The following is a 26,707-nucleotide window of genomic DNA, read 5'->3' as shown; positions in this document are numbered from 1 at the left end:
AGCGAAATGCATTATTTCAGGCGAGCATGTGTGAGTGATAATTTCCATAGTCTACCTGTTTATCCGTTTACCCGTGGTGCGGCCGTTTGTGCATGGTCGTTTAGGCGCCATTGTTCCAATTAAAATCGTAAAGAAAAATTTTTTAAAGTTTTAAAACCTATCATTCGAACTCAAGATGAGCTTTATTAAAAATTTATAACATTAAATTATTTTAAACACTAAAAATTGTTAAGGACCTTTTAGTTAATTTGATAATTATGCCCAAGGCTCCTAAGGTACTCGATAGCATGCATGTTTTCAAATTTCAGAACTGTTTCATATATTCTTCTGCCTGCATTTCTATACTTTTTTAGTTTCTGTATTGGTGCATGGCTGGCTAGTAATCTTTCATAATATGCATCTATATCTTTGTGCATTTTACGCAGGCCATCAATTAATTTCCATATGGTGGGATGTTGCATGCCAAGTTCGCATTTCAATTGACGTTGGGCTGCCTCAGCATCATTGTTTGTGCGGTCTTCCCCATTTAATGTTCTCTGATGGAGGTTCCAAATCTCAGGGCGAAATAAAGGAGTTCGTCTTACATTTCCTCGCCTGTTCTGACGACCAACATAAGTATCTTCTAACCAGTTTGGTAACCCATGAAGTTCTTGCGGCAGTTCGGTTGCTAGATCATCTACATATTCATCGATCTTATTCAAAGGTACAAAAGTCAATGGCTATAATCATTTTAACTTTTAACGCGAAATCTGGATCAGTGTTATACTAGCTACTGAGGCCCAAACTATCTAGATGTTTTTTTTCCATATTTTGAGTTAAATGAAAAAAAAAAAACTTTTATTTGAACATTAGGGAATGTGTTATTCATAGCACTATGCGCAGCTTGTTCAAAATCAGACGATTGAACTGGGTTTCAAGTTGGGTTCTATTTCTTTCAGTAATTCGAACATTCTTAAGTATGTGGTGCGTTGCTTGTTTGGAAAAAGAGCATAAACCGTAGGAATAACTCCTTATTTTTTTTTGTTTTTTTTTTTACCATAATCAAATAAATCTGAGAAAAGAGGCTGAGAGCAATACTGAAGTATTGTAAATCACATATCAGATGTAACTGTAGCTAACTCTGTCTTCCGAAGATTAATATCCGGTCGTGACCTGATCCGCTATCACACAGTAAAAAAATTATCTTCCTGGTTGAGGGACATATATCCTGTAGGATTCTGGCACAATCATTTGATGTAAATCAGTTGGATTGGTGGGAATGTTCAGTATTAAATTACGCTTTCTACGTATTATTTTCTTTAAAACAGACATATTAGGAATGGCTAGCAGACTAGCTTGGGATGTGTCTGTCAAACATTCATTAACAACTAGTTGGTGACTCAAAGACTGCCTGCGCCATCTCTATTTGTGCAGCACAAACATCATGTGAATGGCTGTTTAGCTCCATCACCACGTTTTCAGCTTTATTATGGACCCGTGCTTTGCATCTATTGTTTTTGCTCACAAGGCCAAAATTTCACCTCGCTGTCAGCTTTGTTTGCTTTGTCAAAGACGTAAAGGAATCCGTTATGAGCAAATTTTCCCTTACCTTATTTTATTAATATTTCCTTACCCATTATATGGTTATAATAATTGTTTTAGCTTAAAATATGTAAAAAAGAACAACTGGTTTAGTTAAACATTTATAAAAAGATGGTGAGGAACGAAACACTTGTGACAGCGGACACGCACCACCAGCCAACTCAACTGAAACTAACAACTAACTACACTCAAACGCTCTTGTTGGCAGGAATAAAAGTGCCATCTGTGTATAAACTGAACAAACTACTAAACGAGGAAAGAGCTACTTTTCCTGTTTTAAATGTGAAAATAAATTTCTCAATTTATAACTGGTATATTGTAATCTTGATATATTAGGGATGTTGATAACTGATATCGGCCGTAGCCCAAATGGCCGCGTCCAAATGGTCGCACCATTATTTCTTATAATGCAAATGGAAAGGGTGCCAGAATGAATCTGACAAGCGAGCTAATATATGTCGGCTGTGCCATTTCTACCATAAATCATCTCGGATTTTCTACAATGACATTTTATTCATTCACACAACGATTCCTACATACATGCTTGTTTCATAGCTATGTTTCGTAGTATTTACCACTATACCAATTACGGACCCTGCTTTGGTGATGAGGACACTACTCTGGTGACGAGGACACTAATTATGCTCTGTTTAGTTGTTTTCATAGTTATAGTCTATTTATTTATTTATTTATTTTTATTTTTTTCTTATGCATTAAGACATAACTACTGCTCATTATACCAAAACACAAAACTCGATTAACAAAAAAAAGTGTTCACCTATAGGGATGTCCTTGTCTTGGAAGGGCAAGATGTTAAATCATCTTTTGGAAAACCACAAGTGACAGAAGTACACATGACCCCGAAGGAAACAGAGAGATGGTCAAGAGCACTCCAGAGATCAGCTCTATGGACTTGGTCTGCCCTGCTGGCTCAGAGTGAGTAAAATGAACTTTTAATAATAATTAACAGTAAATCCAATTCTCTCATTTTCCAGCTCACCATTAATACCCACCACCCTGTCCATCACTCTGCACCGCTCCTACCTCTTGTCCTCATCTAGGTTGTCTTCATTTCTTTTACATATCGCTATATCTTGTTGACTGTGGAAATTCAAATTTCTGTCACGCATAATATCAATGCATTATTGGTTTATGTTGTGAATTATATATAAATTATAAAGTTATATTAAAGGGTAATTGAGATTAATCTATTACAAACTAAGTATTAGTTATTACTTTAAATGGATTGGGAAGTAGATGTGTGCAGATTATAAGTAACTTTGGTTTTGATATGGCATGGAAGCAATGAGGCGACGAGTAGCTGTCACCGTCACAACAGTCCTATTAAGATATTTTCTCGTCACTCTATCGGTTGCCTGGACTTAAATTCGCTAAGTTAAGAAGAACTTAGAAGTTCGGAACATCTCAAGGAAGCTGCCTTAGTTACGAAACACGGCCAATCCCGCTGACGTGAAGCCCAGCGATTACAACTTACTCATGGCCGTCACCATTTTCCCAGCCACGTAAACCACAGCTAAGTTTTCATCCATTTATAAATATACATAGTGATGTTTTCGGTGATTATGTGTTAGCTGGAAGACAGCTGGGTGAGTAAATGGCCCAAATGGTTCCTCACATCAAATGTTTTTTTTTCCCCAAGTGAGGAAGACCGGGTTCTCTTGAGATTACCGAAGGCTCGAGATGTTTCTTGTTGCACGAATAAGGAATAGCAACGTACCCGAAACCCATCCCGCAAACTCACGGATGTGAAATTAGGATTTTTCAACGTCCTGGGGCCACGATCGAAGATTAAAGTAGGTGCTAGAATAGGCTCACGAATTAACCATATTGCTTTTATGATTAAAATAGGGGCAAAAATACGCTCATGAATTGTCCATACTGCTTCTGGGGTCCGGGAAACTGGACCCCTGGAGCAATATGGAACACATTAAAGGTATAATTATACAAAATAGAAAGCCATTGTTCCTCTGAGGTTGTTATAGTGCGAATAGAACCTAGAAATATCATGGCCTCTGGCAAGGATGAAGTGCACTGGAACCTTACTGGTAAGAGATACTTGTCTCACTACATCAGAGTTCATAAACCGAAAACTGGTGGGTAAGACCCTGAGAGCATTTAGAACAAATAATGTAATTAAGCCCAACCTGAAAACAAAGTGAAACACCCATTGAGTTCAGTTGAACCGGGGGTGCAAGAGACCATAATGAACAAAAGGTGGGCAAATGGCGACTACTCATATAACCAGCAAATTGGAAGAACTTAAAATGAAATCTACAAATATATCTATCAAAATTGTTCCAGTGTGGTTTGAATTATCAATTACCGCTGGACACTGTTCATTAGTTTCTTATCTTTATGTAGCAGGTAAAGTCACTCTTGGTGAGTTTCTGTGGTTTTCAGGTGAATGTCAAAGGTGAATGTATGAAAATAGGTATATTTAGATATATGTACAGAGTTCTGGAGAAGGGTGTGGCGTGTACAGGACAACGGATGTCCTCTGCGTGGTACAGCGTTACACCCTGGCAAGAGACTGCCGGAGCCGGCACAAGGGACGCTTAGCGCCTTCAAAAAGTGCTGACAGTAGAAATATGGGCCGGTTGACCGCACTCACAGTACATGAATATATTCATAATTATAACTCTCTAATTACATAAATAAGGCAAGGGAAAAGCTACTTATAGTTGAGAATAATACATGCCAAAATACATGAGAGAGAGAGAGAGATTAACTATGGAGAATACTTGGATAATAAAATGTAGGTGCTACCGGTTACTTGTCGATGGCAATAAAAAGAGTATGGAAAGTTCCATGGTGTGTGTGTGTGTATGTGTGTGTGTGACGTAGGGTGGCGAGATCATATCCCCCCACCCTTATCCAGCAACACCCACTATCTACACTCATGAATATATGTATACATACACTTATATTGCTAATTAGGCAAGAAATTATAAACACAATACATATCATTATTAATTATGTGACACCGTTATAAAATATTAAAGATGTCCTTGGCAACATACCAAGGTTAACATGAAATATTAAGGAAGGTAATGATTTAATAGGCAGTGACCAATTAACCCAAGGTAAATTACAGAAGGTTATAGAATCTATAATGGAAAAATGGAGTAGTTATGAAACAACTTTCAACCTATTGGAAGCTGCGCTGTTAGCTGAGAAAGATTATGAAGGCTATGAACAAATTTGTTTTCAGAATGTGAACAACAAGAAAGAAATTATTGTTAACAATTAACTAAATTTGAAGATCAAATAGAACTAATGAGAAGTAACTTCCTCAACAACACCCCTTCTACTTCCAGAATAAGATGTCAACCTAATATAACATTACTAGCTATAATCTTACCAATTTTTAGGAAACATAACAGAGTAGCCTTCATTCTGGGATAAGTATAAAGGACTAATCCTTCAAAGAAAAGACACTGCAAAGATAAATAAATTAACCTATCTGTTAATTCAACTAAAGGATACTGTCTACTTTATCATTTCTGAATTAGCTGTTACTGAAGAAAGTTATGACATTGCTATCAAACTGTTCAGCAAGAATTACGATGATAAGCAAACAACCACCAAACTATTCTATAAATCCCTAGATTAAAGTTTTCAGTATAGGTATCAATAGCATAATAACAGTATAGAAGGAGCCTGGCTCATAAATATCATAATACAAAGGAAACTAAATAAAAAGAACACTAGAAATGCTGTACCTAAAATACAGAAAGAGCCATTTCACATTTAAGGAAATAGATGAAACACTGCTAGAAATCTGTAAAAACATGAGCAATAATAAGACATCTAAACCAAGTAAAATCGATTATAATAAAACTTACCATGAACGGGAGAAAAAGACCCCATCCCATAAAATGAAAGGAAGTGAATCCAGAACAACCTATTGCCTAGTCAATAAAACCTAGCCAAGTTATAGTGTCAATAAAACAATAGGTACTCTTTCTACCACTGTAAATAAAAACCAGAAGAAGCATCCCAAACTACCTATAATAACAGGACAGGAGCAAGACCTGAAACTCCAACATTAAGAAATGTGCGTTTTGCTACGTACAACATAATAGCGCAATTACCAAAGGCTAGAGAGAAGAGTAAATAGGCTGGAGTTAAGGAGGTGCTCATTACGCCTTAGTAAGTCACATCAAATGAAAGGCTGTAAAACTAATCGGAATATGTGCCTTACATGTAAAAGAGGTGTACATCATGTTGCTCTAAGATTATAAGGTATGATACTAAAATAACCCCCCAACATGATGACACCAACATTAACCATCCCATCTCTCCTGCAAGTTCCAATAGTAGAAGTAGAAATTAGTAGTGAAAGATGAATAGTGAAGGTTAAGGTTTCCTTGGTGTCACCACACCAATAAGGGTGGTTTTTCAATTGCATTTCATGGGTAGTCAAGCAAGCAAGCAGTCTGAATGTTTGTATACAGCACCCAACCTAACTGAGAACTTACTTGGCATGTTGTTGAAATTCCTAAGGAAAGCTCTGGAAGAAGACAGAGATTTCACAAAGTTTTTATGGCCAAGAGATGCAAGCAACGAAAATATTTCTTTGGATGTGTGTGGGTTTAAATCCGTCCTCTTTGGTTCATGTTCAAGTACATTTCTGCTATGTTCGACTTTACACCATCATTTCGATAAATCTTGTTTTCCTGTGAATTGGTCGTGAATTTTACATGGATAATTTGCAAATAACACTCAACACAAAGGAAGAAGCAGTGACTCTATATGAAAAGGCAACAAAGGAAAGTTCAGCCGCTAACATGCCTCTCCAGAGTTGGAATAGCAATTCAAAGATCCTACAAAATCTTTTAAAGGAACGACTTGAGGCAAGGCTTACTGAGTATGGAGTGAGATTTTAATGGTGATATGTTAAGTACACCAGCCTCAAAGTTCTGAACAAAATCTCACTGGAAGATCCTTACTAAGCCAAATATCTCTTATTTGACCCCTTGCGTATAATAAACCCTATAACAAAAAGAGAAAAAAATTTAATACAAACTTACAAGAAAATTAGTTGGGATACCGTCCTCCCATAATATTATGCAATCTAATGAGATAGAATAAAGGAGGATTGTATTGTAGTTCTGACACTTGAGATCCCACTTCATGAAGGTAATGTATTTTTGATAGCATTTTTACAGATCAGGTCCAGTTTTTTTTTGTTTTTTTTTACTGGAACCCATAAGTTTGTCTCCCTTGATACTATGCTGTATTGAATAAATATTTTATATGCTTTCTGACCAATGGTCATGCAAGACTGTCTGGCTGACAAAGATAATCAGTTCTTCACCAAATCTGAAGGGAACATTGTAAGATGTCATCATCCAACTTCAGCTTATTACCATGTTTCCCCTGCCTCTTCTGCAAAAAACTGAGAGAATTTGTGGTAATATTTGTAAGAGGTGTTCTGTATGCCTGCCATACCACAAGCCTCTTCTGCCAAGCGTGCTCATTCAGGAGTTGGAGGAAATAATCCACCTCTGGTATTGAGCGTTTTTTCAATGAGTTTTTTTTTTTTTTTTTCGTACTTGGAATGGTTCATCGGGAGGTGTTAACATTCCGTGTAGCATTTTTTTTTTTTTTTTCTCTCAAAACTAGGTTTAGGACCAGTTTTTGAAGATTATATACTTACAAGTTAATATCATCTACTTCAGTTTCATTACTGAAATATAGCTTTTCTGACAGTTTATTTATTTTTTTTATTTATTATTTATCTTGTTATTATTTATTTATTGATATTTATTTTTGACATTAAATTTGGGGAAAGAAACCCTGTAACATACATCTTTTAAACCCTGAAATGATGAGGAGCAAAAATGTACATGTTGAATAAAGTCAATTTTCATATCCCACGAAGCCCAAAACTCTTATGTACACTATACGTAATTCCCAACGTTGAAATTATTATTACATACCTTGGGGATGAGCTACATTGATAGCCTTCAACTAAGCTATCAATGTACTATCTAATACAAAAAAAAATTAAAAAATGTGTCCAGATAAGGACACCCCTAAGCGGAGGTGTCTCTAGCATTTTGCCCCTGCTAGTTGGGGGGACCTGAGGAGGTATTTTGCTGATTTTCCTTGAAATGAGCGCATAACAGAGATGATAGTGTCTGGTATGGACCAGACATTCTTCACTCTCTTTCTCGACCTAAACCTTTCAAACCTTGGTTTAATACAGCCTGTTCTCGTGCTATACATGATAAAGAGGTGGCCCACAAAAGGTACTTAAGCCTTCCATCACCAGAATCTCATGCATTTCATATTTCTACCCGGAGTCATGCCAAGTCTGTTCTTCAACTAACCAAAAACTCCTTCATTAATGAAAAGTGTCAAAATCTTTCAAGATCTAACTCCCCTCGTGACTTCTGGCATCTAGCCAAAAAAAAAACTCTCCAATAACATTGCTTCTTCTTCTTTCCCTCCTTTATTTCAACCAGATGGTAGCAATGCTATCACACCTATCCCTAAAGCTGAACTCTTCGCTCAAACCTCTGCTAAAAACTCTACCTTGGACGATTCAGGGCTTGTTGCTACCTCTCCTCCACCCTCTGACTACTTCTTGCTACCTATTAAAACTCTTCGCAATGCTGTTTTCCATGCCCTCGTTTGCCTAAACCGCGGAAGGCCCGATGGGGGTCCCTCCTATTGTTTTCCGAAACTGTGCTTCCGTGCCTTTCAACATCTACCTTTCCTTCTTGGTGGAAGATTGCCTCCATTCAGCCTGTTCCTAAAAAGGTTCAAACTATCGTTCTATTGCTTTAATTTCCTGCCTATCTAAAGTTTTTGAATATATCCTCAACAGGAAAATTCTTAAATATCTATAATTTCACAACCCTCTATCTGATCGCCAGTATGGGTTCCGTCAAAGCCGTTCTACTGGTGATCTTCTGGCTTTCCTTAGTGAGTCTTGGTCATCCCTTTTTAAAGATTTTCGTGAAACTTTTGCTATTGCCTTAAACATATCAAAAGCGTTTGATAGAGTCTAGCACAAAACTTTGATTTATAAACTACCCTCCTACGGCTTCTATTCTTCTCTCTGTACCTTCATCTCGTTTCCTTTCTGACCGTTCTATTGCTGTTGTGGTAGACGGTCACTGTTCTTCTAAATCTATTAACAGTGGTGTTCCTCAGGGTTCTGTCCTGTCACCCACTCTCTTCCTATTATTCATCAATGATCTTCTAAACCAAACTTATTGACCTATCCACTCCTACGCTGATGATACCGCCCTGCACTTCTCCACGTCTTTTCATAGACGTCCAGCCCTTGAGAAACTAAACAGTTCACGCAGGGAAACCACAGAACGCCTGACTTTTGATCTCTCTAAAATTTCTGATTGGGTCAGAGCAAACTTGGTATTGTTCAGTGCCTCAAAAACTCAACTCCTCCATCTATCAACCCGACACAACCTTCCAGACAACTATCCCCTCTTCTTCATTGACACTCAACTGTCCCCCTTTTCTACATTGAACATCTTCGGTCTGTCCTTTTCTTATAATCTAAACTGGAAACTTCACATCTTTTTTCTTCCTAAGACAACTTATATGAAGTTAGGCGTTCTGAGACGTCTCCGCCAATTTTTCTCACCCTCCAGCTGCTAACTCTGTACAAGAATCTTATTCGTCCATGTACGGAGTATGCTTCACATGTCTGGGGTAGGGGGTTCTACTCATACCGCTCTTTTAGGCAGGGTGGAATCAAAAGCTTTTCGTCTCATCAACTCCTCTCCTCTAACTGACTGTCTTCAGCCTCTTTCTCATCTCCGCAGTGTTACTTGTCTAGCTATCTTCTACCGCTATTTTCATGCTAACTACTCTTCTGCTAAGTGCATGCCTCCCCTCTTCCCGCTGCCTCGCTGCACAAGACATTCTTCTCTCTCTCACCCCTATTCTGTCCACCCCTCTAATGGAAGAGTTAACCAGTATTCTCAGTCATTCATCCCTTTCTCTGTTAAGAATTCTCTGCCTGCTTCTGTATTTTCACCTCCCTATGACTTGAACTCCTTCAAGAGGGAGGTTTCAAGATGGTTATCCTTCAATTTTTTGACTACCGCTTTGTACCGTATTCTGGGACCAGCATCTCAGTGGCCTTTATTTTCATTAGATTTTTGCTGTCCTTGGCAGGTGTCCCCCCTACATAAAAAAAAAAAAAAAATGTATCTTCAATGACTCTTCTGTATAAAATTTGACAGATGTACCTTGGGAACCGTCTCATGGCACAGCGAGAGCCATGGCGGGCCTGTGGCTCCTAGCGGCGTTTACATTGGCCTCTGTGTATCGCTCCAACCTCAAGGCCATGCTTATCATTCCCAAAGTGAACCTTCCCTTTGACAGCCTGGAAGAGTTAGCCGATTCTGGAATATCTGCTGGTGTCTTCGAAGGAACAACGATTCATCATCAGATTTTGGTGAGACCAGTACATAAACTCTACATTGTGTTTGTGCTCAAGAGATCTTTTTTTTTTATTAATTAATGTACTTATTTATTTATGTAAGAGGGCCACTGCCCAAGGACAACAAAAATGCGAAAAAGAAGGCCCACAAAGAATGCCAGTTCCTAAAGAGAGGTCAAAAGCCTTCCTCTTGAAAGAGTTCAAGTCACAGGAAGGAATACAGAAGCACGCATAAAGTTCCAGTTTATCAGGAAAAGGGATGAATGACTGAGAATACAGGTTAGCTCTTGCTTTATAGAGGTAGACAGAATAGTATTAGACAAAGTAGAAAATGTTACGCAGCAAGGCCGCAGGAATAAGAGGGGAGGCATGCAGTTAGTAAGATCAGAAGAGCAATTAACGTAAAATTAGCGGTAAACGATACCGAAAGACGCAACACTGTGGCGATGAGATAGAGGCTGAAGACAGTTAGTTAGAGGAGAGGAGTTGATAAGACGAAAAGCTTTTGATTCAACCCAGTCTAAAAGAGCGATATGAGTGGAACCTCCCATACATGTGCAGTATATATATACTCCATACATGGACGAATAAGGCCCCTTAACAGAACCAGGAGCTGGGAGGGTGAGAAAAACTGACGGAGACGACTTTGAACGTCTAACTTCATAGAAGCTGTTTTAGCTAGAGATAAGATGTGAAATTTCCAGTTTAATTTATAAGTAAATGACAGACCGAAAATGTTCAGTGTAACAGGAGGATTCTTAAACATCTATCACTTCACAACCTTCTATCTGATCGCCAGTATGGGTTCCGTCAAGGCCGCTCTACTGATGATCTTCTGGCTTTCCTTACTGAGTCTTGGTCATCCTCTTTTAGAGATTTTGGTGAAACTTTTGCTGTTGCCTTGGACATATCAAAAGCCTTTGATAGAGTCTGGCACAAAGCTTTGATTTCCAAACTACCCTCCTACGGCTTCTATCCTTTTCTCTGTAACTTCATCTCAAGTTTCCTTTCTGACCATTCTATTGCTGCTGTGGTAGACGGTCACTGTTCTTTTCCCAAATCTATTAACAGTGGTGTTCCTCAGGGTCCTGTCACCCACTCTCTTCTTATTATTCAAGAATGATCTTCTAAACCAAACTTCTTGTCCTATCCACTCCTATGCTGATGATACCATCCTGCACTTTTCGACGTCCAACACTTCAGGAAATAAACATTTCACGTAGGGAAGCCACAGAACGCCTGACTTCTGATCTTTCTAAAGTTTCTGATTGAGGCAGAGCAAAATTGTTATTGTTTGATGCCTCAAAAACAATTTCTCCATCTATCAACTCGACACAATCTTCCAGACAATTATCCCCTCTTCTTCAATGACACTCAACTGTCTCCCTCTTCTATACTGAACATCCTCGGTCTGTCCTTTACTTATAATCTGAACTGGAAACTTCACATCTCATCTCTAGCTATAACATTTTCTATGAAGTTAGGCGTTCTAAGACGTCTCCACCAGTTGTTTTTTTTTTCACCCCCCCCCCCCGGTGCTAACTCTGCAAGGGCCTTATCTGTCCATGTATGGAGTATGCTTCACATGTCTTGGAGGTGTTCCACTCATTCCGCTCTTCTAGACAGGGTGAAATCAAAAGCTTTTCGTCTCATCAACTCCTCTCCTCTAACTGACTGTGTTCAGCCTCTCTCTCTTCGCCGCAATGTTGCATCTCTAGCTGTCTGCTACCGCTATTTTCATGCTAACTGCTCTTCTGATCTTGCTAACTGCATGCCTCCCCTCCTCCCGCGGCCTCGCTGCACAAGACTTTCTTCTTTCTCTCACCAATATTCTGTCCACCTCTCTAATGCAAGAATTAACCAGTATTCTCAGTCATTCATCCCTTTCTCTGGTAAACTCTGAAACTCCCTGTCACCGTCTGTATTTCCACCTTCCTATGACTTGAATTCCTTCAAGAGGGAGGTTTCAAGACACTTATTCTTCAATTTTTTGACTACCGCTTTGGACCCTTTTATGGGACTGGCAACTTTTTATCTATTGGATTTTTGTTCTTCTTGGGCAATGGGTCTCTTACATAAAAAAAAAAAAACGAAGAAAACAGAGGGGGACAGTTTTGTATCATTAAAGAAGATGGGATAGTTTTCTGGAAGGGTGTGTCGAGTTGATATATGGAGGAATTAATTTTTTAAGGTATTGAACAACAGTAAGTTTGTTTTGCCTCAATCAGAAATTTAAAGAGATCAGAAGTCAGGCGTTCTATGGATTCCCTCCGTGAGCTGCTTACTTCTTGAAGAGTTGGGCGTCTACGAAAGTACGTGGAAAAGTGCAGGAGTCAGCGTAGGAGTCGATAAGACAAGAATTTTGGTTTAGAAGATCACTGATGAGTAATACGAAGAAATAAGGTGATAGGACAGAACCCTGAGGAACATCACTGTTAATAGACTTTAGTACAAGAACGATGACCATCTACCACAACAACAAAAGAGCAGTCAGAAAGGACGCTTCATATGAAATTACAGAGAGAAGGATATAAACCGTTGGAGGGTGGTTTGGAAATCAAAGCTTTGTACTATACTCTATCAAAAGTTTTTGATATGTCTAACGCAATAGCAAAAGTTTCACCAAAATCCCTAAAAGAGGATGACCAAGACTCAGTAAGGAAAGCTAGATCACCAGTAGAGCGGCCTCGTCGGAATCCAGAGTGGCAATCAGATAGAAAGTAGTGAAGTGATAGATGTTTAAGAATCTTTATGTTGAAGACAGATTCAGAATCTTTAGGAAGGAAGAAAATTAAAGAAATAGAACTGCAGTTTAAAACATTAGGATGGTCACCCATTTTAGGAACAGCCTGAATGTAGGTAAACTTCCAGGAAAAAGGGAAGGTAGATGTTGGAAGAGTTTGACTAGGCAAGGTGCCAGCACGGAGGCAAAGTTTCGGACAACAATAGGAGGGACTCCATCAGGTCCATAAGTATTCCAATGGTTAAGGCCAGCGAATGATGTTAATTAATGGGTAGCATGAAGTAGCCGGAAGGTAGAAGGCAGGGAGGAACAAACCCTGAATCATCCAAGGTTATAGAGAGAGAGAGAGAGAGAGAGAGAGAGAGAGAGAGAGAGAGAGAGAGAGAGAGAGAGAGAGAGAGAGAGAGAGAGAGAGAGAGAGAGAGAGAGAGAGAGAGAGAGAGAGAGAGAGAGAGAGAGAGAGAGAGAGAGATAATTACGTCTTTACTATCCTCTTCTTCAGGAAGCAGACAACAGTTCTAGTCTTGGTCGAATAAAGAGGCAGCTTCGCTTATATTATGTCTCCCAAGCGCCTGTCGCAATAAGGGACATATATGATGGGAAGATGGCTGCTGTCTCCTTCAGTCAGGGATTGCTGTCAACCATGCATGCCGATTTTTCACAGGTAAACATTCAGTCTTTGATAAATAATCCACTAAAGACTGCAGGAAAACAATCAACCAAACTGTTCCTATACACCACAGACTGGAGAATGCAGAACCTATAGAATGTCGCGTGGGTTCCTGGGTCCTGCTATCTTGAGTCTCGCATTCCCTAAGGGTTCGCCACTCAAGGCCAAATTTGATCCCGTGTGCGTATATTTTACTTATTAATTTTATTCTGTGTGTGTGTGTGTGTGTGTGTGTGTGTGTGTGTGTGTGATCTTCTGAAACATTCCAAGTCGTAAGGAGGAGGAAGAACTAAAGTTTGAAGAGTTCCAGAGTTTTAACAGTTCAAGGGATAAAAGCGTAAAGTTGCTCTAACGTTAGTAGAATGGGCAGGATAAGGATGAAAACAAGCATAAAGTTTTGTGCATTGAGGCAGGAATTGGGGTGTAGAGTGCAGCAAATACGTCCAGACGGAACAGTTATATGAAAATAACGACAAAAGAATTAAAAGATAAATAAATAAAATAAATACGACTTTGCGACGAGAACAGACGGATGACATGCTGTTGAAGGAAAAGTAGGAAAAGATGAGGCGAAAAATTTGTGATTGCACCCATCTTCCTTTATTTTTCCAGCTTTTTTTCTTATGTCAACAGAAATGATATAATAAATTCTTTGTTGTAAGAAAAAAAAAATCTAATTACAAAAGAATATTTGAATGTCACTCAACAGAAGATAATTGCCTGGAAATTTGTATCAAGAGAAGAGATTTTTTTTTTTCTTTTGCATTAAAGAACACGAGCTTACTTTGCTCCATTTAGAAAGATGAGAAGATAAGCATTCCGTGGCTTTAGTTGGTTAATATATACATATATATATATATATATATATATATATATATATATATATATATATATATATATATATATATATATATATATATATATATATATATATATATATATATATATATATATATATATTTATTTATTTATTCATTTATTTATATTTTTGTTTCTGCTTTGTAGCTCCAATACATTTTATTGTAATGAAAGTATCATTATTGTTTCGTAGTTTCAAAATTAAAGATGTACCTTACAACAACTTGTTGATACTGGTCCGCTAGAACGTTCCACCCATAGGCAATAATAATATTAAAGGAAATTAGTATCTAAATATAGGATATGCGAGGGACCCACACTTAGTATGAAAACAAATTCAGATAAACAGGGACTATGTAGGAGAGTCAGATAAGAATAAGATCAAGGTTACTTAATGAAAATCAAACTCATTACTGCACCATATCTAGCAACAGAAGTTCACCAGCGAGAACTAAAGACGATTTAGTTTTCAACAAAGAGACCCAAAAACATGTTAACATTTCACATTATAATATGAATGGCCAGATGAAGTGTGTATAAAAATGATTAAAAAAAAAAAATGCATATCACTCAGTGAACTAGAGCATGAAAGATTCATCAGGTATGGAAGAATTATGGAGAAATAAATAAAATATAAATAAATAAGTAAATAAATAAATAAACATCAATCCTAATCCATGTCCAGACATGCATTAAGAGCAAGATCATTGTACAAAAGTAAAAACAAAACACAAGGTAAATTATTACTCTAACACAACCTAACGAAACTAACATAATTAATATAACCAAACTAACCTAATTTAACCTAACCAAACTTACCTAACCTAACTGAACAAAAGCAGCATAACCAACCTAACCTACGTAAGAAGGGTAAGAAAATCCATGATGAGACTGGTGAAAAAGTAAAAGAATAGCGCAAACTGGACCACAACTGTAAAGTTACTAAGAGTGTGGTAACTTATGATGGACTCAGTAGAGAAATCGGGTGACATAAACGACTCAGAGTAGGTTCATCATGAGACTCCTGTTTACTGAGGTTCTCTCAGATACATAGATTAGGTTCAAGTAGTTATAAAGCATTATTTAGTAGCACGAAACATCCCCCCTCTTTTTGGAGACAATAGAATATCCAAAAATTTTCTCCCTGAACTCAATGATTATAATGTAAACTAGAAAATTCACAGTATTTTTTTTTTCTTCTGTTACGCGCATTCCTGACGATCGTTCGGCACGTACCCTTGGTTTGAGGTTGGGAGTCGTCCACATTTTCAGTACACGAGCATCAGGCATAACACTGTCTGCGTTACGAAGTGGGAGCAGGTTAGCAGAAGCACCTGGATCCACTTGAAACACCACGTCTTTGCCTTTAACAATCCTACGGCACTTAATCAGTTTCTCATGAGCATTTTTTTTTTTTTTTTACCATTGTGATCCATTCTCCTTCAGATATAATTAAGTTTTCATCTACAACATTCATTTTAGGGCTTTTCTTTCCTTTTGTTTTCTCAGCTTTCGTGTGGTACATAGTAGCAAAATGATTTCGACCACAACACTTTTTGCACTTTTTTTTCCATAAGCGGAGCACAGTTCTTTCTTTAATACATGGAGAAAACCACAAATCTTGAAATTCCGTTTAACAATTTGTCTTATCTTCTTGCCAACAACACTCAACTGAGTCACTTTCTGGCTTCAAAACACTTTCAGTTGCCTTGCACAAGTCAGTACGCTTAGCCAGAGTTAATTTTCTAACCTTAGTGGCTCCTGTTTTGTGGCAGAGTCTCTTATTCCAGTGATAATTCTTTTCCGGAGCAGAGTTGAGACAGATTCGTGTCCTATCCACTCCTACGCCGATGATACCACCCTGCACTTTTCCATGTCTTTTCATAGACGTCCAACCCTTCAGGAGGTAAACATATCACGCAAGGAAGTCACAGAACGTTTGACTTCTGATCTTTCAAAAATTTTTGATTGGGGCAGAGCAAACTTGGTATTGTTCAATGCCTCCAAAACTCAGTTCCTCCATCTATCAACTCGACACAACCTTCCAGACAACTATCCCCTCTTCTTCGATGACACTCAACTGTCCCCCTCTTCTACACTGAACATCCTTGGTCTGGCCTTTACTTGTAATCTGAAGTGGAAATTTCACATCTCATCTCTAGCTAAAACAGCTTCTATGAAGTTAGGTTCTGAGACGTCTCCGCCAGTTTTTCTCAACCGCCCCAGCTGCTAACTCTGTACAAGGGCCTTATCCGTCCATGTATGGAGTATGCTTCACATGTCTGCGGGGGTTCCACTCATACTGCTCTTCTAGACAGGGTGGAATCAAAAGCTTTTCGTCTCATCAACTCCTCTCCTCTAACTGACTGTCTTCAGCCTCTCTCTCACCGCCGCAATGTTGCATCTCTAGCTGCCTTCTACCGCTGTTTTCATGCTAATTGCTCTTCTGATCTTGCTAACTGCATGCCTCCCCTCCTCCCGCGGCCTCGCTGCACAAGACTTTCTTCTTTCTCTCACCCCTATTCTGTCCACCTCTCTAACGCAAGAGTTAACCAGTATTCTCAATCATTCATCCCTTTCTCTGGTAAACTCTGGAACTCCCTGCCTGCTTCTGTATTTTCACCTTCCTATGATTTGAATTCCTTCAAGAGGGAGGTTTCAAGACACTTATTCATCAATTTTTGACCACTGCTTTGACCCTTTTATGGGACTGGCATATCAGTGGGCATTTTTTTAATTAGATTTTTGTTGACCTTGGCCAGTGTACTTCCTACATAAAAAAATAAAATTGTCACAGTAGTTACATGTTTCCACCAACACGCTTAGACCAGTATAGAAGTTTTCCAAACTTTCACCTTCCTCCTGACAGCGACGATTGAAGATGAAGCGTTCGTAGGTTTCATTTCCCTCACCAACTGCGTAAAACTCTAGCATGGTGAGAATCTCCGCCATTATCCTCACGGTGTCAGGAATCTCGAAGTGAAATCCCTCGTTGATTCCCACGGCGTCGTCACCCAGATTATTTTTCAGCAGTGCAACTTGGTATTTCCGAGGCTTGGGGTCGAGATCTGACAAAATACTGTAGTTTTTCCATATCTTCTTGAGCATCTTCCAGTTAGCAGCAGAGCTGGAGCCGAAAGTTAGAGGCAGTGGCAATGTAATCTTTGGAACAGTCATTGTGAGCTGGTTAGCGCCAATGTCTCGGGGATTGAAGCCTGGAACAGGTCACACTATGTTGTTTATTCTTCAGAGACGATCCGGGTACGAAGCAAAAACGCTGCCACCATGTCAAGTTGCTAAGAGTGTGGTAACTTGTGATGGACCTAGTAGAGGACTGGGATGACAGAAACGACTCCATCCTGAGACTCGCATTTATTAAGGTTCTCTCAAATACAAAGATTCGGTTCCAATAGTTTCGAAGCATTATTTACTAACACGAAAAGAAAAAAAAGTTTTTCCTTAAAAAAAAAAACTTTGTGCTGCTGCATATATCTTGTTCACAAACAAAAATGTTTGCTTAAGAGTCTACCCAGTAATTATGAAGTAAATGAGCTTATCTTTCTTTACCACTGTCCATACTAGTCAACAATATATAAAATACTGCAGCGATTTTAACAGAAAATTTCTGCATGACGAAATAAGGCATTACTAAATAATTTCATATTACTAGACTCACACCTAAATTTCCATTAGATTGACAAGGACTTAAATATAATAAACATATAAAAATGTTCTCTTTAAGATACAAAGACGCTAAAAAAAAGTTGTCAGAATGTGAGACACCACTGATGCAGAATGCCGGGACTATCAGATTGTGGACGCTGGACACAGTGGATAGTAAACAAACCAGAACTCTAGGGGTGCAAACGTAGTCTCCTAAACGCACCCGAACGCGGCATTTTGAACGCCGAAGATGTATACAATTTTTCTTTCGCATAGTAACACTTTAGTACATTCTAATATTTCCAGCATAACTTTCCGTTTTATAGGACTGGTAAATAACATTTGGGTTTGCTGATGGGAAGGGGTAGTTCACACCAACATTTTCAATACGATTTCTTGTGGTTGAGTTGACCTAACCCGAAGCGCGGAGCTGGAAAAGGATTTTAAAAAATCGAAAACGGTTACATTATTATTAGTAAAATACAAACACAACGTTTGAAAAATCGTGCCTAGGGATACAGGTCTTTATTTTATATATCAATTAAACTATTGGCAATGTCCTGTTTTCAGTAAGAAATAAATCATAGGTAAGGGCGATAGTGCAGAAAGTTGAACGGACCCTATCAGACCAGATTTGCCACTGTCATCCATACGTGAGATGCATAATGCACATAAAATAGAAATGACATTGGTATACACCATCTTGAATGCATCACTTTCCCTCCAGTCAGCGAAGTTAAAACAACTCTGGATCTAGTTTGTACTTGGATAGTTAACCACCTGGGAACTCTAGTCTTGACGTTTTTAATTTCATTAGACGTACGTAGAGTAAAAGGGGAGAAGCGCAGAATGAGAGAAAATCTGCTTGAAGGATTCTAAAAAGTAGTTCAAGCTTGATACAGGTTAGATTAAAAAAAAAAAAAAGATAGGAAAAAAATATTCAAGTGGATGACTGAAATTTTTTTTCGGAAACAAACCTACAAAATAAATCATATTCCCAAAGATTAAGAATTTGTCCAGGCGATTAGGGAAGTACTTAAATATCACATATTGAGAGAGAGAGAGAGAGAGAGAGAGAGAGAGAGAGAGAGAGAGAGAGAGAGAGAGAGAGAGAGAGAGAGAGAGAGAGAGAGAGAGAGAGAGAGAGAGAATTTTGACTCCATATTGTCAAACGTCGAATAAAGAGTGCCAAATGTCAGGGGCCAATTGCCTAATGTTGTGTAAATGTTACAGTATCCTCAGTCTCCGGGAGTCGGGAATCATGAACAAACTGTTTTCGGACGTGCTCTTCAATGCGACAGAGTGTGCCAAGCCAGTGAGTTCCTCTCTGGCCTCATCCAACCAGCGGCCACTGGAAATGATGGACTTCTTCGGCGTGTTCTCGCTTTACGCTGTTGGTGAGTAGCTTCCATGTACACCTGTTGAGTTCGTGACAGGCTTATGAGGGAAGGATCTGCATGTAGCTTCTCATCTCTGACATGCTCCGCTCACATCAGTTGATTAAATTCTGCCAACCGCATAACAATAACCAGATTTCTCAACTCGCCCTAACGTCACTTCATAATCTCCAACATTAGAAGATGCATTGCCTACGATGCAGCAAATAACATGAATATCATGATATTTGTTTTTATTCCTCACAAGTATATTTTTTACCAATCATTACTATGTGTATAAAACCATTAGTTATCATGGAGGTTTAATAAGGACGGAGTCAGCAATTACCAACTCTGAGAAAAAATGCGTGTGTGTGTGTGTGTGTGTGTGTGTGTGTGTGTGTGTGTGTGTGTGTGTGTGTGTGTGTGTGTGTGTGTGTGTGTTTTGGAGAAGTCGGTGTGTCTGATTTCACCAGTTCTTTCCTATCGGCACGGTTTCGGCTGTATCAATATCTCTGCAGCACAAGTAATTGCTAGATTCTTTTCAGGATTTGCCAGATAAAACATCAGTCCCTGTCGAAACCAGTAGTAATTGTTTCAAACTAAATATGTAGCAAAGGAGACTAGAAATAAATGTGAAAACACTGAAGAGTCTAGTTGCGAGTATTTAGCTCATAATATCTTCTGTAAAGCGTGCATCACAGATCCAATGGATAAACATTTAGGATATATGTAGCCTACAGTATATCCAGGTGTATTACGAAAGGCAATTTTAGAAAGCTCATCTCCAGAGAACTGTGGGAGCGTATATAGAGTTCTTCATTAAAAAAGCCAGTGATCACCGCAGAACTGCCAGATTGACCAGCCGACTTAATTTTTACATAAATATACCTTAGACTGAAAAAAAAAAAATGCGTGTTACCAAACTAAAAAAATATTAGGAACATGGTGGCAAAAAATCTACCTGATATCTTACTAGTTTCTTTGATAACACAAATGAAGTAACAATCTTTTCTTTTTTTTTTGTGTGTGTGTGTGTTTGTGTGTGTGTGTGTGTGTGTGTGTGTGTGTGTGTGTGTGTGTGTGTGTGTGTGTGTGTGTATGTGTGTGTGTGTGTGTGTAAAATAAAGTCGTCTTGAATTTTGCATTTTTTTTTTTTTTTTTTTTTTTTTTTACCGAAAGTCCCTTGGCTCGGTAAGCGATGCTTTACACTCGCAGTTAAGATCGTTGATCGCAGTGCCGCCAGCCGGAGAGACTCCACGCTGTCGCCTTAAAAGATATGTTCGTAACGGGTTCACACTTAGCAATGCGCTGCTGAATTGCCAGCCGCCACAAGCAGCGTTGGCCCGCCTGCTGGACTTCTCGTGCCTGGCGGCTGGAATTCCCACCCGCGCTACCCGCGTCTTGTCCAGCCGCCCGCTGCTTTGTTTACATCCTGTGATTCATGTCCTCGGGAAGAGAGCTGCGAAAGATGTGGTGTCCGGAAACAGATAAATTAATGCTGGAGCTCGTGAGGGACCAGCGTCATCTGTGGGATCCGGGACACGCCCTAGATAGCAAGCAAAGTCTTCGAAAGAAGTCGTTTGATGAGATCGCCACCATTCTCCGAGGAGTGTTTTCCTTTCTGCAAGGTCTTGATGGAGGTGAGGATTGGTTGTTTGTAATTTAATTTGATCGCAGTTGTGAATAGTCTTTCTAAAATTAAAATGTATACTTTTACTTATGAGGATTCAAGCGAAATGTGAAAAGGAATGTAGCCTCCAAATTTATATTTGAAGTTATTGGTGAGGTGTAGGACAGAATCTCACTGGACATAAACTCAGCGATTAAATGCAAAGGAGGACAAAAGCTCGCCGGAGAGAAAAACTGAAGTGAAATGGTGTAGCTGGGAAAATATTAATATTATTGTTATTTGTTTTCTTTTTATCATACAGGCTAAATCTTTCAGTTTTATTGTTGTTTCAACCATTACATCGCACATAAATATAGCCTTTCGCACGGTCTACATCTCAGTGTTTGGAACGTTTGTAACCTATTTTACCCTGTCGGAAATTAGTATTAAGTTTATCTTATAGGGGGAGGGGAGCGTCCAGGGTGGGCGAAGGACCCCAGGATTAGGAGGTTACAAAACGTTTGGTTACCTTGTGTTGGGTTCCAGTAGGTTAGTGGGTGGGGTCGAGTGAGAAGTACTGGTTTGAAACTGCAAATTTACTAATCTTTCATGTGCACTTATTATTTCTTAGAAAATGATAAATAAGGTACCTAAATTAACGTATTTAACCTATTTCACCTCTAACATTACCCATACTGACATGAGAGATTTCCAACCTGAAATTACGGGAGAGCCTGCATGCAGAAAAGTCCCCGCACATTTTGCGCATGTGCGAGCAGTCTCGCACTGCTCACTGAGGCCATCTTGTTTTTTGGTTTCCAGTCTTACTTAGAAGAGAAAACTTCATCTACGAATATATGCTTGAAATAGCTTAACTTACACTAACTTTAGAAAAATAAATAAATAAATAAAATAAAATAAAATAAAATAAAATAAAATAAGATAAAATAAATAAATAAAAAAAAAAGTTGGTAAGATAACCTCAGTTAGATTATATTAACATGGTAAGGCCTGGAAAAGCTAGATTATGTTAACCTAACTTAACCTAGTCCAACATCAATAATCAAGCATTACTTAACTTTACTTTTTTTGTTTTAAATAAAGTTTAGGTTAAGCTAGATAAGGATAGGATTAAGGATAGATATTTACTTGTCTTCTTCGTAAGGGTACAGAGCATGTCGTGGGATGGTCTCAGCACAAGGGACCTGCAATCTCCACCCGTGCCATCATTCAACACTTCCATGTAGCTCAAGTGGTTAATGAATGATAATGTGAGACCTGTTTACTCACAACTACAGAACATTACCTGAAACTACAAAATAAAATGCCAAATACTAAATCTAATGAGAATACATTCCTCTTCAGATATCATGGTCCTTAGTATTGAGTGTTAGAGATAGCTGCATAAAGAGAAAAAAAGAAATATTTGTAAAAATGTAATCCTTATATCTTGTCCATACCGTACTTTGATCAGAAATTATAATTATTCTTTGGCTACATTAAAGTTTTAATTCTTTTTCCATGCTATCCATACTCAAGTGCTTCAAAAATCTCAAATATAATTAGGCACACAAGGAAATTTGAGTTTGAGGATAGTACCATCTAAGGAGGGGGATATGATCAACCCTTACTCCTGAAAACTGTTTCCTACATGACTTCTCACATTGCAGATGATGTCTGTCTCAAGTTTAAGAATAATAAGACATGGTTCCTCCAGCAACACACACAAAAAAAAAAAAAAATAAATAAATAAAAAATAAAAAATCAGAAGGCCCTAAATGGGTCTAGGGCAACCCCTCGTACAAAGTGGCATCTGTATGACACCGCAATTTTTCTCAGTGACGCAGTGGCTGTCACCGAAACCAAGTCAACTTGGAAGAATACAGAAATTGTAAAAAAATATAAATAAATAAGTAAATAAATAAAAAAATAAAATAAAGAAATAAATATAATAATAATAATAATAATAATAATAATAATAATAATAATAATAATAATAATAATAATAATATAAAATAAATTGGCCTATTGAGGGGGTCCTGGGACTTTCCCTAACTCTGGGTTAATGGTGGCTTAGGAGGAAGGAGATATAGGAGATGACTGCCTCATCTACTTAAAAGTGATTGTGGGCAGGAGGTTTCAATGATATTCAAGGAAAGGCAGTTTGTTCTGTGGCAGTGAAAGTATTACTTGCTTTCTATGGAATCATTATTTTCTTATATTATTGCATCAATAACTTCATTTAAAAAAGTTAGACTAAAGTTCCAGAAAGATAATGGTCATTCAATTCACACTAAACTTTTGATTAATATAGGTAACTCTGTATATGACTCAATGGTGCAGTGGTAAGCATACTTAGCTATGAATCCAAGGACCTGGATTAGAAAGCCGTTGCACAGCTCCCAGAGGGAGCAATGCATCAGCGAGCTCAAGATAGATAAAGGTTTGAGATTGTACTTTTAATTCTTTTACAGAAAGAACAGGACACTTTGGCATGCAGTTAGCAAGATCAGAAGAGCAGTTAACGGTAGAAGACAGCTAGAGATGCAACATTGCGGAGATGAGAGAGAGACTGAAGACAGTCAGTTAGAGGAGAGGAGTTGATGAGACGAAAAGCTTTTGATTCCACCCTGTCTAGAAGAGCAGTATGAGTGGAACCCCGCCAGACATGTGAACCATACTCCATACATGGACGGATAAGGTCCATGTACAGAGTTAGCAGCTTGGGGGGATGAGAAAAACTGGCGGAGACGTCTCAGAACACCTAACTTCATAGAAGCTGTTTTAGCGAGAGATGAGATGTGAAGTTTCCACTTCAGATTATAAGTAAAGGACAGACCAAGGATGTTCAGTGTAGAAGAGGGGGACAGTTGAATCATTGAAGAAGAGGGGATAGTTGTCTGGAAGGTTGTGTCGAGTTGATAGATGGAGGAATTGAGTTTTTGAGGCATTGAACAATACCAAGTTTGCTCTGCCCCAATCAGAAATTTTAGAAAGATCAGAAGTCAAGCGTTCTGTGGCTTCCCTGCGTAAAATGTTTACCTCCTGAAAGGTTGGACGTCTATGAAAAGACGTAGAAAAGTGCAGGGTGGTATCATCAGCGTAGGAGTGGACAGGACAAGGAGTTTGGTTTAGAAGATCATTAATGAATAATAAGAAGAGAGTGGGTGACAGGACAGAACCCTGAGGAACACCACTGTTAATAGATTTAGGAGAAGAACAGTGACCGTCTACCACAGCAACAATAGAACGGTCAGAAAGGAGACTTGAGATGAAGTTACAGAGAGAAGAAGAGAAGCCGTAGGAGGGTAGTTTGGAAATCAAAGCTTTGTGCCAGACTCTATCAAAAGCTTTTGATATGTCCAAGGCAACAGCACCAAAATCTCTAAAAGAGGATGACCATGACTCAGTAAGGAAAGCCAGAAGATCACCAGTAGAGCGGCCTTGACGGAACCCATACTGGCGATCAGATAAAAGGTTGTGAAGTGATAGATGTTTAAGAACCTTCCTGTTGAGGATAGATTAAAAAACTTTAGATGGGCAGGAAATTAAAGCAATAGAACGGTAGTTTGAGGGATTAGAATGTAGGTTGAATGTAGGCAAACTTCCAGCAAGAAGGAGAGGTAGATGTTGACAGACAGAGCTGAAAGAGTTTAACTAGGCAAGGTGCAAGCACGGAGGCACAGTTTCGGAGAACAATAGGAGGGACCCAATCAGGTCCATTAGCCTTCCGAGGGTTTAGACCAGCGAAGGCATGGAAAACATAATTGCGAAGAATTTTAATAGGGGGCATGAAGTAGTCAGAGGGTGGAGGAGAGGGAGGAACAAGCCCAGAATCATCCAAGGTAGTGTCTTTAGCAAAGGTTTGAGCGAAAATTTCAGCTTTAGAAATAGATGTGATAGCAGTGGTGCCATCTGGTTGAAACAGAGGAGGGAAAGAAGAAGAAGCAAAGTTATTGGAGATATTTTTGGCTAGATGCCAGAAGTCACGAGGGGAGTTAGATCTTGAAAGGTTTTGACACTTTCTGTTAATGAAGGAATCTTTGGTTAATTGGAGAACAGACTTGGCATGGTTTCGGGCAGAAATGTGAAGTGCATGGGATTCTGGTGATGGAAGGCTTAAGTACCTTTTGTGGGCCACCTCTCTATTATGTATAGCACGAGAACAAGCTGTGTTAAACCAAGGTTTAGAAGGTTTAGGACGAGAAAATGAGTGGGGAATGTACAACAATAATAATAATAATAATAATAATAATAATAATAATAATAATAATAATAGTAATAATAATAATAGTTTTATTTTGCTAAAATGCATGATCATAAAAAAAAATCATGTTTTATTTTACTAAAACCTCTTCCAAGCATTTGGGCATGTTTTTGATAATCAGTATTAGTTGTAATCTCTCCTTTCATTGGAAACAAAAATATGAGTTAAAAGCTTACACTCAAATTATATTTAACTATAAAAGTTAAATATAATTTGAGTGTAAGCATTACTTGCATCTGCAAAAAATTTACTAAAAGTGAATCCGAAATTCCAGACCAGATACACTTGCCTCCACACCGCCAACGTCACAATTTTCCTTAAAAGAATGTTTGTCTAGAATAAGGTCCGTATCATCAAACTAGATCCCTTGCCACTTCTCTCTTGAAACGAGTTAAGTCATAATAGGGCGAAAACACAGAAACAGTGTCTCCCCTTGAGATGTCTAGTTCCTGCTGAGAGGGATGTCCGGTAAATGACGTGAAAAAAAAATATGTGTGGAGTTGTCAGTATGAATGGGCAGACTCTGAGTTCAAGAAGACCATTGCTTATTATTGTTTTTTTCCCATCAGTGCAATAAAGTCATGCGGTCTTGCCATGACACTTTTCCGTCTAAGTTTAAATAATCTTTAAATCAGGGATATTTTTTGCAGCTACAGTTTGGCCTCTGGGATCTGCTCGCAGCATCTCCAAAGCATTGTGTGGGTAATCATGCTACTGACCTCGTCCCACCTTACAATTGTTCACACTCTCTCTGTCTAACAGCTCATTAGGCGAGTAAGTGTCTTTTGAATTGTGTCTAAAAAAATTGTATAGAGCTACAGTTGGAAGAACTATGTCCTTTGCATTTTGTGGAGATGTGTTGATAGTTTTTTTTTTTTTATTTGAAATCTGGCAGCAAGTTTGCCAAATGCATTTTCTGACATCGTTTTTGCTCTAGACAAACGGTAATTGAAAATTATTTGCTCTTGTGTCAGACCTCGTTCTGCATAAATTTTCATTACGTAGGACTGTAAAGGAAAAACATTATCACCTAAAATTATATATAGGCTCTGCCTATTAGTGAAGGCGATATTCTCTGGTTCAGATATCATAATGACATTTTTTTCCAGTCCATTTTTCAGGCTACAGTGATCCCAGACTCCACCATCACTTGCTGTACCACAAGCACCAACATCTACATAGAAAAAGATTATAGTTGGCATTAACAAGTACCATCATTATGGCACTAAAATGACCTTTATAGTCATAGTAGTCCGAACCGAGTTGTGAGGCTTAGCATTAAGTTTTCCATCTAGTGTCCCTAGACACTCTGTGAAGAAATCACTAGCAACTTATTGCCACTCGTCCTCACTGCAGGGAAGCTTGACATATTTGGGTCCCAACACCTGCTATATTGCACTTATGTGTTGATTGTGGATATCAACGTGAGACTGGTCCGGAAATGGCATGCCGAGAATGAGATTTCTGGGATAAGCAAAGGTCTGAGCTTTG

The 26,707-nt window shown here is 38.5% G+C and overlaps 1 protein-coding gene across 1 annotated transcript; it reads left to right on the top strand.

Moving 5' to 3' along the window:
• Positions 1–2,435: 2,435 nt before the first annotated feature.
• On the top strand, positions 2,436–20,611 carry LOC135093965 (glutamate receptor 1-like). The gene is made up of 7 exons (XM_063993646.1): positions 2,436–2,517; positions 3,555–3,695; positions 9,828–10,042; positions 13,273–13,434; positions 13,514–13,620; positions 19,195–19,358; positions 20,556–20,611. Exons 1-7 carry the CDS (start codon positions 2,436–2,438, stop codon positions 20,609–20,611), a joined length of 927 nt encoding a protein of 308 aa, XP_063849716.1.
• Positions 20,612–26,707: the final 6,096 nt, after the last annotated feature.

The sequence above is a fragment of the Scylla paramamosain genome, chromosome 44 (genome assembly GCF_035594125.1).
Source record: "Scylla paramamosain isolate STU-SP2022 chromosome 44, ASM3559412v1, whole genome shotgun sequence".
NCBI classification, from domain to species: Eukaryota; Metazoa; Arthropoda; class Malacostraca; order Decapoda; family Portunidae; genus Scylla; species Scylla paramamosain.
Note: the sequence above shows the minus strand (reverse complement) of the source record. Positions and strands in the feature narration are given on the sequence as shown.

Bases quoted from the DNA above. Each gene is read 5' to 3' on its own strand.
- LOC135093965 (XM_063993646.1), top strand. From the start codon at position 2,436: ATGACCCCGAAGGAAACAGAGAGATGGTCAAGAGCACTCCAGAGATCA. The intron at 13,621-19,194 runs GTGCGTATATTT...TAAATGTTACAG, and splicing joins AAGGCCAAATTTGATCCCGT to TATCCTCAGTCTCCGGGAGT. The intron at 19,359-20,555 runs GTGAGTAGCTTC...TTACACTCGCAG, and splicing joins GTTCTCGCTTTACGCTGTTG to TTAAGATCGTTGATCGCAGT.